Below are 18,255 nucleotides of genomic sequence, written 5' to 3' on the forward strand. Positions count from 1 at the left end.
TCCGGCCCCGAGCACCACTGCAGTGGCGGTGGCGGGGGCACAGGCGGAGAGGCGGGACGAGCCCAGGCAGCGCCGGTGCGGAGCGGAGCCGCCGGCCGCTGGGCAGGCGCCCGCGGAGCGCCGCGCTCCGCCGCTGTCCAGGGTGCTGATCGGGAGGGGCGCCCGGTAGCGCTGTCCAGGGTGCTGACCCAAGCCGCCCGCCCTGTTACTGCCCGGGGTGCCGACCGGAGCCCCCCCCCGGCCTTCCCCCTGCCAAGCCTGCCTGCCGAGGGGTGCTCGCTCTCCACACCCATTCTCCCCAAGTGCCGGGTTACTTTATTGGCCAACCCCACCGGCCCACCCTCACGGAGTACAAAAAAAAGAAAAAAAAAGACTGCACTAACAGCGAGAACTGGAAAAATGTGCAACGTCAACGCGCTTGGAGTCTACGTGTGGGAGACGATCGTTTTCTTCAGGTAAGGCTCGGCTTTACGGGAGGAGTGTGTGCACAGCAGGCGCTGCTGGGCTGCCCTGCCGTGCCCACCCCAAGCTCAGGGCACAGCCTCTAGGCAAAGCCTCAGACTTAGGAAAGAGGTATTCTGACTTCTTCGAGCTGCCTTTTCGCCTCCCCTCGGTTCCCCGAGAGCGGCTATGGCACAGTCCCGGGCTCGGGACTTTCCGCGGCTTTGGGAGTTACTCCGTTTAATTAGCACTGCAATCTCGCTAACCGCAGTGCTGAAAACATCGACCCCGGCTGGTTGCAAAGTGACAACTAGTGGCGGCTGGGAATGCTGCACTTGAATTTGCCCGGGTAAATATTCCCAACTCGCCCCCTCCCCATCCTCAGATTGCAGGTTAAGGTGAGTTCCGTGGGATGCTCTCACTGCTTTAGCTCTGTTATCTGGAGAAATCGAGAGACTCCCTTTCAAGGAGTGCTCATTCTGCCTCCACAGCTTGCTATGTCTACAGTCACTCAAAGCAAAGAATCGCCTTCCTTCCCAACTGTGTTTTTCTTTCGTGTTGTTTCCAAGACCCTTCCCTTGTAGAATCTATATTAAAGTCAAAGCGGGTGTGGGCAGCTTTTTGCTATCATATCCCTTATCAACTAGGTGTATTTTGACTCCAGTTTAGATGTTTTTAGTTTCTCATTAAGGGTAAGGTAGGAGAAGGCACAGTTTTGGTCTTAAAGAATTGTTTCTGGTCCATATCCCCTTGCAGTGTTTTTATTAAATGGACAAAAATAAATACTAGAGGGTAGAAGCTCTTCTGTATTTGCATGAATAACACAGCCTCCTATAACAAGTGATAGGTGACATATACATGCAATTGAAAAAAAAAAAAAGCAACCCTTCTTGCACTACCCAAGCTTGCTCAGTCTTAGACTATTTCAGTTGCATGGCTCTTACTTCTGCATTTGTGTATTTCAGAGTCTCATCTTATAATTTAACATGAAAAAAACAGACATTATTTACATATACATCACTGATATAATACTTATTATTTTATGAATCACAGCAGACCTGCTGATACTGGCTAGACTTTTCTAGATAGCGGTCTCTTTCCTTTTGAACACTAAAACCTTTCCAGGCATAAAAATACGGATATCCTCACTTTTCCTGTAATTCCACAGAAAAGTCAAAGACAGCAAAATTGTAACATGAACTCAAAGCATTTAATGTTTGTCTGTTAGGCAAATCAAGAAAGAATGTCTAGAAATAACTAAAAACATCAATATCTGAAAAGCAACGCACAACAGCCAATATTTCAGAGCCATCCTTTCTCATCTTAGTCACAAGTGTGAAGCAGAACTGCATAATATAGTGGGGTGGACTAAAAGGAAGCATATCTATGTGCAATGAACTCTTTAGTTAAACCGTGTTAAACCACAGAGACTTAAAACAACAACAACAAGAAAACAAACACCACACCATCAAAACCATACACAAATGCTCTGGAATGTTGTCCATAAATAACCTAGAAGGCAAAAGGAAAACAAAACAGCCACACAAACAAAAAGAATGCATTTTGAAGCTTGAGATTCCTATGGCCCTGTCATTAGAGCACCTGACAGATTCTACACTGAACTGCCTGAACAAGTGAAATTGATACATACTTGTCTTGCTAATCCTGTTCTATGATGCACACTTATGACACATGAATCACACAAAACATGTGAGCACTTACAGATTCTCAGCACATCAATGAAAGTCCTGGGCATTCAGAACCTTGATAAACCAGTCCCTTCAGGTTCTAATCTAAATGTTTACACTGTTATAAATTATATATATAGGCATATACCTACAGGTACTATATATGATTGTGTCATATAGTATTTAAAAAAAAACATATTTCTGGAAGTTTCAGTCTCCCTGAAATTAAGAAAATTTGAAAATGCTTTAATTCAATTACAGGAAGATGTTGAAACCAAATTGTTTTGTGTACCGCAATAATTTCCAAAACAAGGAAAAAAACCTCAGCAATTCCTGCTCAGAACTGACTGAGCAATGTTTATTTTCTTCTGCTTTGTGCTATGTGTTCAATTTATTACAGGCCAAAAGTCTACCAGCCTTTCTGGTCCAGGAATAGCTTTGCTATTTCAGTTTCAGTAAGTGAAATTTATTCATTAACAGTCATTCATAAATTTAGTGTGCCAACTACTCCAGCACTCAGTCATACATAATGTTTAAAAAACCTACAAGCTGATAATCCAATAATCCATAAGAGGAGTACGCATTGCTTTAAATTACAGGGTGTACCACACTTCTCTGTCAGCCTGTCAAAAATATTCTGGAAACAGAATCCACTATATTTGGGCAAAAACACCACAAAAATAAAGAAAAATCCAAAGTCCCAAAGGAAAATAAGCAGCCAATATAGGAAATAAGACTAGATCTGTTGCTTAACAAAAACGTCTTTCACCAGCCTTTTAAAAAACAAGACCCTGTGGGAAAGAGTAACAGCTGGTGTGTGAATGCAAACATTATGGTATTGCCAATATGATATTTGCTTCTGTTACAGTTGGGGTGTTTTAGAAGGAATTTATGGTAAATGGCTTATTCTGACATGCTTGCCTTTATGGAAGAGCATTTCCCATTTTACTACCTGCCTTCTCGGACTGCAGTCACTTAGCTGTGACTAAGACATTTACTGAGAACCTGGGATGAGGCACGGGTGGAAACGGAGCTGGGGGATGAAGAGGGTCTTCTGACAGACAAGCTGCTTGACCAAGCTTTCCTTACACCTGTGTCCACAAGGCAAAATTCTATTTCTTGAAAATAAAAATAGACTGGTAGTATTTACACAGGGACTTCCAGATGTCCTGCTTATTTCTGTGGAGACACGACAAACATTCTCCCAAAGCCTAACTACATACACTGTCTGCTCATACCCTGCTTCAGTCATGAATTCCTTCATGCAGAACAAAAAGCTACCTCTACCCTGTGCTGATCTTTCCTGGTCTTTCTGTTGTACTACAGCATTTTAATATATGTAGTGGTCCAGCAAAAAACACTGCATAAACCTGGGGTAGGAATGTACCTTGTACAAGTTAAGAGATAAAAGCCTAGAACTGTTGCCTTACTCAACTGGACTCTGTCCTGTGCAGCTTTGAAATTGTATGGGCCTGATTCTTATCCTAATTGCACTTCTGTATATCAGGAACCAGCAGCATTACTGTCAAGGTCAGAGCTGGCCCCTTCTGAAGAGCAAACTGTCAGGTAACAGGAGCGACTCAAGGCTCCTGCTCCAAGTGATTCACAGGCTAAAAGTTGCTGCCAGGCTCAAACCCTACCGGCTTGCTCTAACCGGCATTTTTGTATTCCCTCCCTTCAGCAACAGAGCTCTTTTAAAACAATCAGAAGATGCCATTGTGAATATGAGGTGTCTTAACTTTGTGGAAATAAAGACTTTTTCCAAAAACAAACTTGACAAGTAGGTGATTGGAGAGCTGCTGGTTTCAGCCCCTTGAATATACAACAGAAGAAAAAGCAGAGAAAGGAAAATAAGAATAGCATACATGTTATCTCCAAACCTTCTGCAATAGCTCTGCAGTGCTAGATAACATTACAGAGGTAACTGTGAATGAAGCACTAGGCAGAGACTTCCAGAGCCACAAGTTAAGCAACATAGCAGATATTCTTAGTAGTTAAGAGTATTTTCCTCCCACTAACTAAAATCTACTAGAAGCTGTGCCTTATGATCTGTTGTGCCTCTGCCAACTCTGTCGGCTTCTCCAGGAAATAGAAATGATTTAGCAAAGACTTGGACTACATGCCTCTAAGCAGCAAAGGGGCCCCTGACTATTTTAAGTGTCTCAGATTTAATAGCTCATACAAAAGGCTGAAATGTTCATTCTGCTACTGACCAAGTGATTCATATCAAAAAGCACTTGTAAACAACAGCAAACTGCAGTTCCCCTGTTCTTGAGCTAACACTTTCCTTGTTGGCTTGTGACATTCACCTCACCAAATCCTCATGAGCTGACCCGGATAAAAAAGGATGCCAGCATCAGAATTAATATGTTAATCAACATCCAAAATTCAATTACTTTATTATCCCAGCACTGACCAGTGATCATGTCTGTGATAGAAAGCCAGCAGAGAAGCCTGTTCTCATTTCATCCTAACATGCAGGTTAAAAGAGCTCTCCAGATTTCAGTACTGGGAATGAGATGTCAGACAACCTAATGAATACAACTGCTATTTAAGTAGTGATGAAAGACAATTATTAAAAAAAAAAAAATAAACTATGCTTTAAAATCACAACACCCAGATCAAAACCACAACATTTAAATATGTCAAATCATCTAAATCTATTCACCGAGTTTCACTTGCTCATTTTCTATAACGTGGAGCTTTTCTAAGAATCCCAAGGGGATCAGTATTTGGACAACAGATAGTCTGATGATACATTTTGACTTCTATCTGTTTTATTTGCTTGTATCAGCTCTCACTGTTGTGGCACATTAAATCAGGGTTCACTATTTCCAGTAAATTACCCTTCTGATCTGCTATTGTTACCTTGCATACTTTCTGTTGACCTTTGTCTGTCAGCAAGAGCACCTTGTTTTCTATTCTTATGAAGTATAGTTACACCCCTGCTGCTCCAGAGCAAGGCAACAGAAGGACCGTTAACAGCCATGCCCAGACAACTCGACATTAGGCTGTCTGGTTGCTGTGTTCTAGACCTACTTGTACAGCCCAGAAAAGACCAACTTTCACACTGCAGTCAGCATAACAAAATATTGCTAATTCAGTAGGCCAGTTCCCCCTTAAAGAAGCCAGTAAGTTAAAAAAAAATAACGCCTCTTCTTTATTTGTGTCACCCTTCCCCCACATTATCCAAACAATTCACATTTGTGTTTACAAAGCCAGAGACTGTTTCTCTCCAGGGGAAACAGTTTACATTGACATTTCTTAGCTAAGGTGATTGTCTGGTGGAAAACAATGTAGTCCCTTTAACCTTTGGGCAAACTGCTGATATGGTCCTGGAGGCATGCATTGATCACACTGGTGCTGTAGATCAGAAACGCACCTCCAAGCTGCTCCTAAATCTCTACTGATACTTCAGGAGACTGATGCACAAAAACTGAAAACACAGAAATACAGCTTTTGTACTCTCAGTAAGGCCAAAGCAAGGAGAGGGCCTGCAGAGAATGGAAATAGATGGAGACAGATGCACCCATCATTTACACACGCCGAGCACTCCCCATTATGCAGGCAATTATTTCATCCGTATAATGCACCATGGTAAGCTGCTGATTTGGGGACTGCACCACATCTGGCTGGTACATAGACACAGTTGGCATCCTGTAAATATATCTCTGCTGGATCTAAGTGCCAGCTGAGAAAAGCAAGAGAAATCTTAATTTACCAAACCCTATGAAATTTGGATTTTGAGAGGGAGGGGGAAACAAAGGAACACACTTTTGCACCTGCTTTCCTTTTGATTTCCCTCCATCCTTCCACTGTGGCTCACAGCCCATTAGGGAAACAAACAAACAAACAAACACAAAGACAAAAAAACCAAATGCCTTAACAGACATCCAGGGAACACTTTTGTTTGTATCAGTGCCACAGTTCAGGGTGGGTGAAGAGGGGGGAAAAAACTACCAAGAGGTTGCCAAGACAAGGAGTGTCGCATGCACAGAACAGCAGGGCTTGCAGTGCAATCAATCATTGTACACGCTGCCTTCAGACGAAAGCGGCTGCTGGCAGCTCCCCCCACGCGCTTGCCCTGCGAGCGATGCCTGTCCCTACGAACACTCACCCAGGACGGGGATCCTGCCCCCCAGCCCCAGCAGGGCTGGACCAAACTCACAAATCCATAAATAGCAACAGAACCGGGATGAACGGTGGATGAGGCCACTGTCGTATGCGTTTGGTTCAGCAGTAAAATGCAGCTGAGCCAGGAATAATGCAGAAAGTCAAAATTAATCACTTCTCACCTTTACCTAATTTCCTTTGAATTTTTTTTCTTCTTTTATTTTAGATGATGCAAGTAAAAAGGTGCTTTGTATAAAGCCCCAGGCTCAGGTCCCTCCTCCTCTCTCTTAAGGAGAAGGTATAAAACGTAAAAGCATGTGAGGGTCAGTTGTTATTAGCACCCCTTAAAAAAAATCCTGGGTTCCAAATGCCTTTGTTGGTTCAATAGCCCCCACATGAAAAGGGACAAGTCCCCTACTACAGCAGGATCTGTGCACCACATGTATTACCGCAGCTGGGAGTAGAGAGGTAAGGTGATCTGAATTCCTGGGTGAGGCAGCTTTTTCTTATCTTTTAAGAAATGCAAAGACAGGCTGTGGACAAAAAAAGTGACTTTTTGGGGTTATCTTTACAATTGTGTCTCTTTGTTTGCTCCCAGTGCTTTTACCCTCTGGAAGCAGTGCTGAGCAGGGCAATAGTTCCTGGCATATACACATACACTGACCTTTTTCCTGCACCAGAGCCCACAATATCCAATTTACAAACCAAAACGTGTTCCACCTCTCCTTCCACCCCATGTGCCTGAGAATCATGAGCATCCTCCAGCTTCCAGCCCCATCCATCACATCCTGACACAGAGCTATGGGCTTAGAAATCATCTCCCAGCAGTGTGGCTGACAAAGTACAAGCCTCATCAAACACAACCTGCTCTCCTGCACCAACGTGGGCCCTGCAGCGCTGCCAGGGTTGAAAAGCTTCTCTTTTATTTGTCAGGGAGCTGAAGACACTGAATTCAGTGGGGCATCTGTGGTGGGGAGGAGAAGACCCCTCCTGGGCAGGGGAACCAGAGCTTAGCCATTCATTTCACAAGTTACATTTCATTATGGTTCATGAATAAACTGATAAATTACACCAGGAATCACAGACAGCACAGAGGGAACATTCATCTCCAGCAGGGTATTTGCATTGCAATAACAACTAATGCTATCAGAAAACATCAAAATGAGCTCTCTTATCACACAACTCCTTTTACACAATACAAAACACACACAGCCCCAGTTTTACTGTGGGTAGGACCCACAATTTTATAGGTAGGTAATACATGTTAGCTCAGGAGGCCTTTTCAAAAGATCTGTAGCAAGCAGTTCCAGAAGATAAAAATCCACCACCACTCTGCACTACATGTTATCTCTCTTTTAAAAGAATTCTATTCATATCACCGCTGATTTATCAAAAAAGAAAAAAGCAGTTACAATATTCTTATCCAATCTTAACAAGCAGCATAAATCCTTAAACTAAAACTAATTTTTAAAAAGCTGCCGTAGCAAGCTATTTGAACTGATGAAAACACGACTGATAGCACGACTGCAGAGCTATAGATAGAAGAGCATCCACAATTTCTCATAATTCTCTGACATTTGTCTGGTCTGTGATCTAAAACCTTCTGATGTCAATTGAGGTTCCCACATCTCTCCATCCAAAGACTAAATCAAGAGCACATCAGTGAAGAGAATATTGTTACCTAGAATATAAGCCCTGTCTCATAAAGATGTTTTCCCCCTTATTTAGTGCATTCAAGAAGGTGGTTTATGCATAACTTTAAATATCTGACTAGTCCCCCAACTTTAAAGGGAATATTCAGTATGTATGATGATAGACACAGGCTTTTGTCTTTGCAGGGACTTTTTTTTTTCCTTTGTTTTTCCATGAAAAATGCAATTATGAATTTTTTAAAAACCCTTCAGTATACGCACATGTAAGCATCAATGTGCTGGATTCGTTTCACAAGTAATTAAAAGCTGAGCATTGACTAATGATTTGTGCGAGTTGCATTTTCAAACCTGTCGTAGTGGCTTAAGATCACACATCTCCAGAAAGTCACTGCTTGTGCTCCAAGAGTTGTAGATGCTTCTGGAAGAGGGATTAGTTTAAAATGTCATTAGAGAGAATGCCCGTGGCTCAAAACTTAATTTAACACACACTTTTTTTAAAATACGCAATAAGCAAGAGTGACCATGCAATATATGAGAGTTTGAATGCCATCCTTGTAAGAGCAGGGATCTTCCATACAATTGAGCACTATTCCTATGTGATTTGTTGGTCTTGCTTTGTTCTTCCCATCCCAACTATATAGAACATGCAGATTTCTACCTTCTGTCACTGATCATCTGGTCATTTATTATATTCTTATTGCTCTGCCCAGGCAGCGTCAGCAATTATTCTGAGTGTTGGTGTCTTTCCATAGAGTTAATCAGTGTAACTGGGATGTTTTATAGTTTTAGGCAGGGTGTTTTGCCATACAGGCTAGGCAAGAACGTAGCAGTGGAGCACAGAGACATTGCAATGCTGCAGTCTGAAAAAGAGATTTTTCTCCAAAAAAGTTGTTGCGTCTTTCCCTGGATGGGAGTGATCACAGAGGGTTAATTCCCTGAGGCCCATGGAAAAGTGCCTCCCAGTTCCTCTCCTCCTGTACAGCCATGGGGACCAGTGATAACATGTGTTGTACAGGACCTCTGAGAGCGTTTTGGGATCCTCTGGATTAAAACTTTAACTGATTACATCCTGTGACTACTGCAATGCAGTTACTTCTGGTGCAAAAGCTAGAATTGGTTTAAACAGCTCACAGCAACAGAGCACAACCACCCAGGACAGAGACAGCAATGTTCTACAAGCCTACTTTTTCTTTCCTGTCCCCCTCCTCCTATCATTAATTGGGATAAATAATAGCAAATTGCCCAGTTCTTTCTCAGGGTGAAATCTCTTTCAAGAGGTTCTTGAATTCTGTATTTCACCAGTCTTGCTGTACACATTTATTTTTCTATCCTGTCCCAACATCTGGTCTGCTCCATGCTTCAGTTGCATAAGCTCTCAGCTGAAGTAAGAAAACAACCAAGCCCAAATTTCCCCTGCACCTCCAAGAACTGGCTTTGCAAATTCACCCCGTAGCATGCTGCACATCTGCACTGCATGGACTGCAACCACCAGCAGCTGAGCATGACCACAGGGATTGCAACCAGCACACCTGTAACACTGAGCTCCTTCTACTCTGCACCATAACAGGCCAAAAACATAGCATCAAGGCTCTCTTCTCCCCATAAACCTCCACTCTTCTTTTATCCTATCCATCTCTACTGCTGCAGGCCAGAAATTCAGACAACATGACAGAAAAAAGCATGTGGACAATGAGTTTCATCCTTTTTAATTGAATTGCATATCAATATTGATTGTGCTATTCATTTCGATAGTAAATCTAATCATTTTTTTAAAAGTCTGCTTGCAGTCTCTGCCAAGCCTTCCCAGGCCAGCATCTGGCAGCATTTCCCGCAAGATAACATGCTGATGCACAGTCAGAAATAAGAGTCTGGGTACAGAGTTCAGGGCTGTCCCTTTCCACCAGGAAAATGTCTCATCTGTCTGTCCTCTCTCGGGCTGCTGAGGACAAGATGGAGATGGGCAATCCCAGCATCAGCAGAGACTGAATCCAGGCTGAGCTCTGCTGAGCCCCAGCCTCTGCTCAGGGGCCTCTGTACCCAAGAGGCGTCTCAGGAACCAGGGAGGTGGTTCAGGAAACCCAGACGAGCAGAGCAGGGGGAAAGGATGGATGGATGGATGGATGGATGGATGGATGGATGGATGGATGGATGGATGGATGGATGACATGATGCATTTCTGCATCCAACCATCTGACATTCTCTTTGTGACTGTGGTGGCAATTGCTGGTGGCAATAAAACCATGCTAGTGAATTCTCTTGTGTCTGTAAGACCCCACACTGCTCTAGGAAGGCCCGGCTTTGAAGGGAATGGTGGAAACAGTTGCAATGGTCACTTCAGCTTGCCTCAAAGACCTGACAGATATTCCTCTCTCCTGGTACACCTGCTTACGAAAACATCACATTTGCATTACAAATGTGTGAGCCAGCTCACCTGAACACCACTCCAAACATATCCCTGCCAAGCTTTCTGGCTTATGCTGTGTTTCAAAAATAAAAACAAACAAACCACTTCAGAAACCTTTGCTAGGCAGCACTGAACCAGAGTGAGGGATCAGGTATCTTCTGCTTCCCCAGCCTGCAGAGAGCCCAACCAGAGCAATAAACCCACTGCTGTTCTCTTGAGCCACTGACGTTGCACCAGTTTACCTTCCCAGGGATCTGAGCCTTCCACACTTTGCAGAGATATATTTCCTCTGCAAACACTTGTTTTGCAACAGTTTGTGTTTCTGCTGCCAGGCATTATTTTTTACCCTCAGAATTAATGATTAACAATTAGATTATTTGACAGGGGAATAGAGGCCCTGTGCTAATTAAATTCCTTCATCTCTCCTCTTCACAAAGGAATTAAAAAAAATATTTTTCTGTATCAGCATTCAACCAGAACAGGCCAGTTTGTGATGTTGGATTTAATTAGATGGACAACCATGGGCACAGCCAAAAGAAAAAAAAAAATAAAGGCATTAAAATATCGCACAAGGGCCATACGAATGGGGGGAGGAAGAGGAAACAGCTAACTGGGGAGCTGGGAACCAAGCAAACTGACTCATCCTGACTGCAGAAGAGCCCCTTTCTAAACAAAATAACTTCTTATGAAACTACAGGATCTGTTTTGCTGAAACAAAATAATCCAGACTGGGCAAATAGTGTCTGTATAGTCTGGGAGAAACCAGTAATAGGTGTCCTGCCAAACCCGACTGCTCCATTTTAAGGGGTGCATTTCTCAGGTATCCTGAGCAGCTCGGCCATTCATCTCCACCAGCTTTCACCCTCACATGCCTGCTGATGGGCTGGATCTCCAGGGTGCTTGGTGGTATCTGCTTACATGCCAGAATTAATATCACAAAAGGTTATGCTAATTCATTGACCCTTTGAAGAGATCCTTTCCATTGTTGTTGCTGTGATGACTGCCTGACAGCACTTTCTGAGCCACATACACTAGGGGCTACACCATCGTAAATAAGACACTGTCTGTCTGCTATTAAAATGCACCAGGATGCTCTCTTGCACCAATGCAAACTACGTCCTCCATGCTTTTGTTACATGTTTTGCCTCTGTGTTTGTTTGGAGAATAAATTTTCTCTCTGAACAACACAACAACCCGCTCTAAATTTGTAGCTCTCTTCTATCATCAATAATTTTCAAATCACTTGGCAATTTCCCTCTCCTGTCTCTTCTGGGCCAGGAGATGAACTATGGGACTTTCAAAGAGTGCTTCTTTAAGAACCAAGGGATGAAGAAAATCCCAGAAAGCCCCCAAGGCAGCACACACAGCAATAGCTCAGATAGACCTGGAAGAGAGCAGAAGCTGAGAGCATTTTTGGATGTTGTCTGAGCTCAACCACCATAGTGAAGCTCAATTGTCACAACCAGAGTGACTATTTCAGAGTTGTGTTAGATGCAATCCATCCCTTCAAAGCATGGTGAGATGGGCCAGCCTCCCTGTAGCCCCCAGAGCTGTTTTCTACTATTACTCCTGAGTTAGAGAGTAGATATCCGCCTGCTGCCCATAGAGCCTGCTGCTGGAGGGGCTTTGCTATCCACTCACCCTCTGCTTTCTTGCCATTTCTTCTTAAATCTAGAGGGGAAGTTGTTACCAGCCAGTTTTAGGAAAGCATTTAGTAACCAAATAGAAACTGGAAGAAACCCAGAACTCATCATTCCTAGGTCACCTGGGTAACAACACACAGCAGCCAAACAGAGTTTCTAAAACATAGAATCACAGAGCGGTTGGGGTTGGAAGGGAACTCTAGAGATCATCTGGTCTAACCCACCTGCTAAAGCAGGTTCACCAGAGTAGATCACACAGGAATGTGTCCAGGTGGGTTTTGAATGTCTCCAGAGAAGGAGACTCCACAACCTCTCTGGACAGCCTGTTCCAGGGCTCTGGCACCTCAAAGTAAAAGTTTCTCCTCATATTCAGATGGAACCTCCAGTGCTTCAGCCTGTGCTCCTTGCCCCTCATCCTATCATTGGGCACCACTGAAAAGAGTCTGGTCCATCCTCTTGACATCCACCATTGAGATATTTATAAACATTAATTATATCCCCGCTTAGCCTTCTCTTCTCCAGGCTGAACAGACCCAGTTCTCTGAGTCTTTCCTCATAAGGAAGATGCTCCAAACACACACCAGAAGGCATGAAACCATAATGATAGTTTCAGCGCATCCCCAAAGGTGCTCACAGAAACTACTCATAGGGATGGGCGTGAAGCTGCAGAAAGCAGTGGGGCTGTGGTCCTCTCACAGATGCTTTTGGGAATCATTTGTCTTAGGTACATCCTTCCATGTAGGAACCAAGCCCATGAAATTCATTTACTTGTAACTTTGAAGCAGAAAGAATCAGAAAATGGCACCCAAGACATACCAGCAGATTCACTCATTGTAAGTGGAGGGAACATATTCAGCATGGGCTTCTGCACTGGATCTATGGAAAATCCAAATACTGGTTTCTGTGCTTTTCCACCTAATTTTTTTTTAAATGAATGCCAGCAGAATTGCAGTTTCTAATTATCTTTTTGCACTTAAAGCTTATTAGGTTTGTATTGCCTCTTCCCCTCTCCACCCAGGCCCCCACTTTTCCCACTTCCATATACTGCCTCCAGTCTACAGTTAATGAGAAGAAATCAGTGTATTGCACTATCTGGCATCTTGCTGCTGAAGTGGCAGGAGTCTTTGGTTACCAAGTCATTTGCTGCTTAATTGAAATCTTTTCTCTAGACTCATTGCCATGCAGACACTCTATTGGAATGCAAGTAGTCAAGCCCAGTATTGATTGTCCTCCCACTCCCAGCTTTCTTCCTCTGAGTTTGCAAATCTACTGCATCCTATTAGCCTCTTTAAAAAAAACAGAATAAAAAAAATTAAAAGCCATCACCCATTCTACAACCCCATTTACCCCTGAAACACACTTGTTTGTCTTTGCATAGCTTGTTAGAGCAGAAGGCAAGAAATGGCGGGTGGCTATAGTAAAAGCTAGATATGCATTTTGTCTGATCATCTCCAAGCGTCAGCACACATCAGCCAGTTCAGATGAGGTCCTGTCTGGAAGTGGATTGTGAAGATATAAAGGGTAAATTAAATCCTAGTTTTAGACTCTCACTAGAAGTGATCTGGAGTTTCTCTCAACTCTTCATTGCAGAAGTTAAACAATTTTTAACAGTTAAAACCTAGCAACCAGAGAATCCTAATGCAGTTTCAGATTGCAGAAGCAGCCAGACTGCAGTTGTGAGTTTGCAGAACTGAAAACAGGCTTGGCAAGCTATTGCTGCCAACAGTAGGAAAGAGACTCAGTTCAATACAGGTCACTACAGACTCACAACTTTGAAACTATGGCATCCGAGCCTTTCTGAATTCTGCCCATTTTTTAAGTCCCCAGAGAACTCTGTCATTCAAAATGCTCTTGTCAAGGCCTTGTCTAGATAACATTTGTGTCTAGAGTCTCAGCTCAACCTTGCATTGTATGAAGAGGTCTTTCGGGACTGGGTCACGTGAACACCATATGATGTAACTGTCCTGAAGCTCTTCCCAATAGATTTTGCATCAGTATTTAGTACTGGTCTCCTGAAAGACAGCAGGTTTGACTACTGCAGAGTATCTTGAGACAATGTTGAAATGCAAAACTTCCTGAGGTGAGGTCCTTATACTGTGAGAGGACTCTGTGGCATTATTTGTGAGGACAGATGCAGCTACATTGTTTGTGCCAGTTGTTCACATGCTTAGGCCTCTCAGCTGCTCTGCCACAGTGGTTTCTCAAAGTTTCAACACAGCCTTTGTACTTAAAAAAAAATAAAAAAAGTCAGGTTTTCAAAGGGTGAAGCAATGGGTCTCACTTCCCCCTAAGCAGCTTTCTTTGGCATATTATACATTTGCATTGCAGTACTGCCCGTGGGCTTCAACCAGCATCAGGCATCTGAAGCTACAGGCAGAGACAGCTCTTGCCCTAAGCACATTGCATGTCACCTATGGTTTTGGGCTTGGGTATTTTTGTTCGGTTGGTTTTGGTTTCTGTTCCCCATGCCACTAATCTAGGCAATTTTACAACACATTTTCAGCCTGGGAACAGATCTGTGCTCATGCAGAAGCCATATAACCATAGGAAAGGAACTGAAGTGTCTATTTCTGTCTTAGAAATCAAACCTTCCTGCAAAGTTCAGAATGAGCACCTAGTACCGTAGGTCTCTAGTTCCTATGTAAACGGCAACAACAGAGACTTCTTAAGCCCAAATCATTGCCCTGCAGATCTTGTGGACTCCTGTAGAGTCAGAAGGTATGTTGCCAGCCTTAGATTTTTATCTTCTACAGCTAGATGGGTAATTTCACTCTTTCTGCCCCAGAAGCCATAGAGGTCCCTAAAATATTTCATTTCTTTTCATCCTCAGCCCAACATGAGTATCATTTCAGACACCTCCAGACACCTCCCAGTTCAGAGACCAAGTTGCTGTATTCAACTCAGACTCCTGCACTGCAGGTACCAATAGCAACTGCTGGACTGACCAGCAAGTGGGAAGCAAAAATACATCTATGCCCTGCAGTCCCAAAGGCTCTGCAGGAGCTATGCAATCACATGACACTCATTTAAGCCTCAAATTCCAGATTGCTCTGATTCTACCTGCCTTTTGGAAAATTAGGCTGTCAGACAACCAAATACGCTCCTTGCTATTTGCCATGTAATTAAGCAGTAATTGCTGCCCAAGGCTAATCTCAGAGTATATTTTTCCTGTGGAGCTCAGTGCCAGAGTTCACATTTGTAATTTAGTGGCATGCCAAGGAGAGATACCTAAACTCACAAAAGGATTTTCTCCACTCATCATCTCTCTTCTACTTTGGTGGCAGCTGAGATTCTGTATTCAGAGATGTTTGGGCTGGGCAAACAAATTAGCAGAGACCAGCCTCATTAGGAATTCACATGAGCACCCATCCTGCCTCACAACGCGAACGAGATGCTGACTGCTCAGTTTCTGGACCCCAAACCCTCCCCAGAATGGGATGTACACTAAAACCTCCACTTTCTTTCTACTCACACAGCCTGGCAGCCTCCAAAGAAGCTGAAGCAGCAGCACGATCTGCCCCCAAGCCCATGTCTCCTTCCGACTTCTTGGATAAGTTGATGGGGCGAACTTCAGGATATGATGCCAGGATCAGGCCAAATTTTAAAGGTATGAAAAACCCCTTGCTTTCTCACCTTTGTTTCATTTTGGGATCAAAAACTGCATGCAATCCTCATTAATGCCTCCCTAACTGTATATACATGAACTGTCTTTGTGTTCATATGAAATATGTATGATAATGAGAGATTTGACACATTGATCCCTTGTAGATGTCTGGAAAGGTATCTGATTTCCACTCAAGATGTAAACAACCTTGTAATACCTTTACTAGGAGATAGAAGTCAGACCTGCCCCCTCTCAGCCAGTGTCCAGCCCATTTGAATGTTCATTTCTTTCCTGCCACCAATTCCTCCTCACCCCAAGTGTCACTAGCAATGCTAAGACAGGGCTCCCAGGACCCATTAATTATACTGGTAACACTTGCCATCCAGCTTCAAGTAATAAGCTCTATGCTAGGCTTTTAAACCCAAATATAGGTGAGAAGGTTAAGTCCTAGCAATCAAATAGGCAGCAGAAAAAACTCCCGTTTTTATCCAAACCACAAAGAGTTAAAAAAAAACCCTGTAAACCTTCCTACCTCTAAATTATGCACACACACAAAAGAAATTAAACTTTAATATTTAATGAAATGTATACATTATCTTCCTGCTGAAGGCAGCTGTATTGCATTTTTATTTGAGATAATTTAATTTTGGTTTTATTTCAATGAACTACACCTTCCCCACAGGGCAGTTTTGCTGGCTTAGCCTCCCACACATAAATCAGGCTCCAATTTATATGGGAGGCATAGGAGGTGTTTTACAGAGCTTGGGGTTGTAGCTCTCAAAGCATGCCATTTAAATTAACTGTAGTAACTCATAAGGGCATTTTAATGGCTTAGATCTGAATGAAAATAATACCAAAGATCCATATCAGATTGATTTTTGGGGAGGGGAATATTAACAAAAAGAAGATTGCAGCTTTTCCATAAAAGCTGGAGATCCACTTTCTGAGAATAAAGCAGCAACTTTTGGGCCTTGGTTTAAGTTGGAGGATGAAGTCAATAACCTGGGCAGGGCAGAGCTGAACCCAGCAGATGTGGGACAAGGGTCCTCTTGCCCAGGCTGCACACATAACCCTGCTGCTGGAATACTATATTCCTTCACAGCTGCAGAGTTGGCACGTTCAGCAGTAGGTGGGGAAGTTTCTAGAGCCTCACACAAGCTAAAAAAATCAAAACAAACAACAACCCAACAAACACACCAAAAACCTTGCAAAGTGCTAACAGCTCCCCTTGGATGCAGCAGGAAGAGCATCGTGCCTCAGCAAGGGCTGGGCTGCCCCAAGAGTCATCTTCATGTGCATTGGGCCAACCTCGTCCCATACCCAGCTTCGCCAGAGCATATTAGCACAGCACCAGGATGAATAGGGCCAAAATCTTCAGGGATGAGCACATGCAATCATCCAGGAGGTCAGCTCAGTGTTTTCCTTACACTGTGCCCTCTGGAAGGAGAAGTCACGTGCACACGATCGTTCTGTGTGGTTCATGAAATGGATCCAGAGAAGAAAACTATTATTCCTGAGCTCAAGAGGAGCACTACAGAAGGTATCAAACGAGTCTGATCAAATGCGTACTTTCAGCTGCTGGGTAAACATCACAAGCCTTTTGGATAAAATGAGTTGCTAAAGGAGGAAAAAAAAAAAAAAGACACCATTTTGTACCTGATATTTTAGCTCACGCCTGTGTTTAAGAGTCTGAAAGAAGAGCTGCACAGATTGAGCAGGATGTGAGCTGCTGCTATGCTGGCAAATGGCTGTCTGGGAACTGGTTAGACAGAAGCCTGCTCCTCATACCAAGAAACTCCCAGCTATAGAGATGATAGGTGCAATGGCTGCAATCCTACTCCTGCAGAGGGCAGGCACAAAGTTTCAGATGAGGACAAAACTGGAGAGCAGGAAAGGGAAACAAAGGGGAGAAAAATCAAATTCCAACTGTTACTTAGTAATAAGGAATTTCCACTAATTTCCACACATGAAGAAGTTTGCAGTGATTAGAGGCACAAGCCTCTCCTTAAAGCCATTCCCCACCTCCCAAGTATTTCATTTTGCAGCAGCTGCCAGACTGCAGATGTGGCCTTAGCAGACAAGCATCACTCCCTCAGCAAGGCTGAGCCATCAGGCAGTGTTTGAAATGCAGACACCATCTCCATAAAGGGTGGGAGAATAATCTAAAAATTCACACTCACCACTCCCACAGATCTTATGTCCCCAGAAGCATCTGTCAGAGGGATGATACAAGATTAATTCCCCCAGTGTTGAAAGGGAACCATGGTTCTGGGGGCAGAGTCCTCTGCTCCCTGCCTGGGCTGCCTGTCCCCACAGGGCAGCACCAGTAGCAGGTCCTTTGGGAGCCTCCAGGGCAAAGCCCCTTTTGCTCCTTTCCTCCCCTTGTTGAGGCTCTGCAGAAATCCTCTCATTCTGTGGGCAAACCACAGGTTTGCCCAGCACCAGATATGGCTCTTGTTCCAAAATGTTCTCCAACTTTTTGCGTTGTGCTGAACTGCAGCTCTTGGCGTCTCTCTTGGTGCAAATGCAACATTTACACCTCAGATCTGCCAGGCAATATTGTGATCGATTTCTAGTCATGCTGATACCCCCATGCACCAGTACCACACAAACAGACTGACCCAAATGCCCTCTAACCATAATATTTTCATCCCTTAATCCTCACTCCTCTCCTTTGGTAGTCCCTTAACTTTTCTGATACAAGCAGGGT

The 18,255-nt window shown here is 43.6% G+C and overlaps 1 protein-coding gene across 2 annotated transcripts in view; it reads left to right on the plus strand.

The window, feature by feature from the left end:
• Positions 1 to 399: 399 nt before the first annotated feature.
• Positions 400 to 18,255, plus strand: part of GLRA1 (glycine receptor alpha 1) — a gene marked incomplete at both ends in the record, with an annotated part of 34,741 nt that continues 16,885 nt past the window's right edge. For both annotated transcript variants that reach the window (XM_082063679.1, XM_082063680.1), the window contains 2 exons: positions 400 to 455; positions 15,418 to 15,548. In XM_082063679.1, coding sequence (XP_081919805.1) covers positions 400 to 455; positions 15,418 to 15,548 — 187 coding nt within the window. The remainder of the gene's footprint in view (positions 456 to 15,417; positions 15,549 to 18,255) is intronic.

Source organism: Streptopelia decaocto (assembly GCF_964273445.1).
Source record: "Streptopelia decaocto genome assembly, chromosome: 12".
Taxonomy (NCBI): Eukaryota; Metazoa; Chordata; class Aves; order Columbiformes; family Columbidae; genus Streptopelia; species Streptopelia decaocto.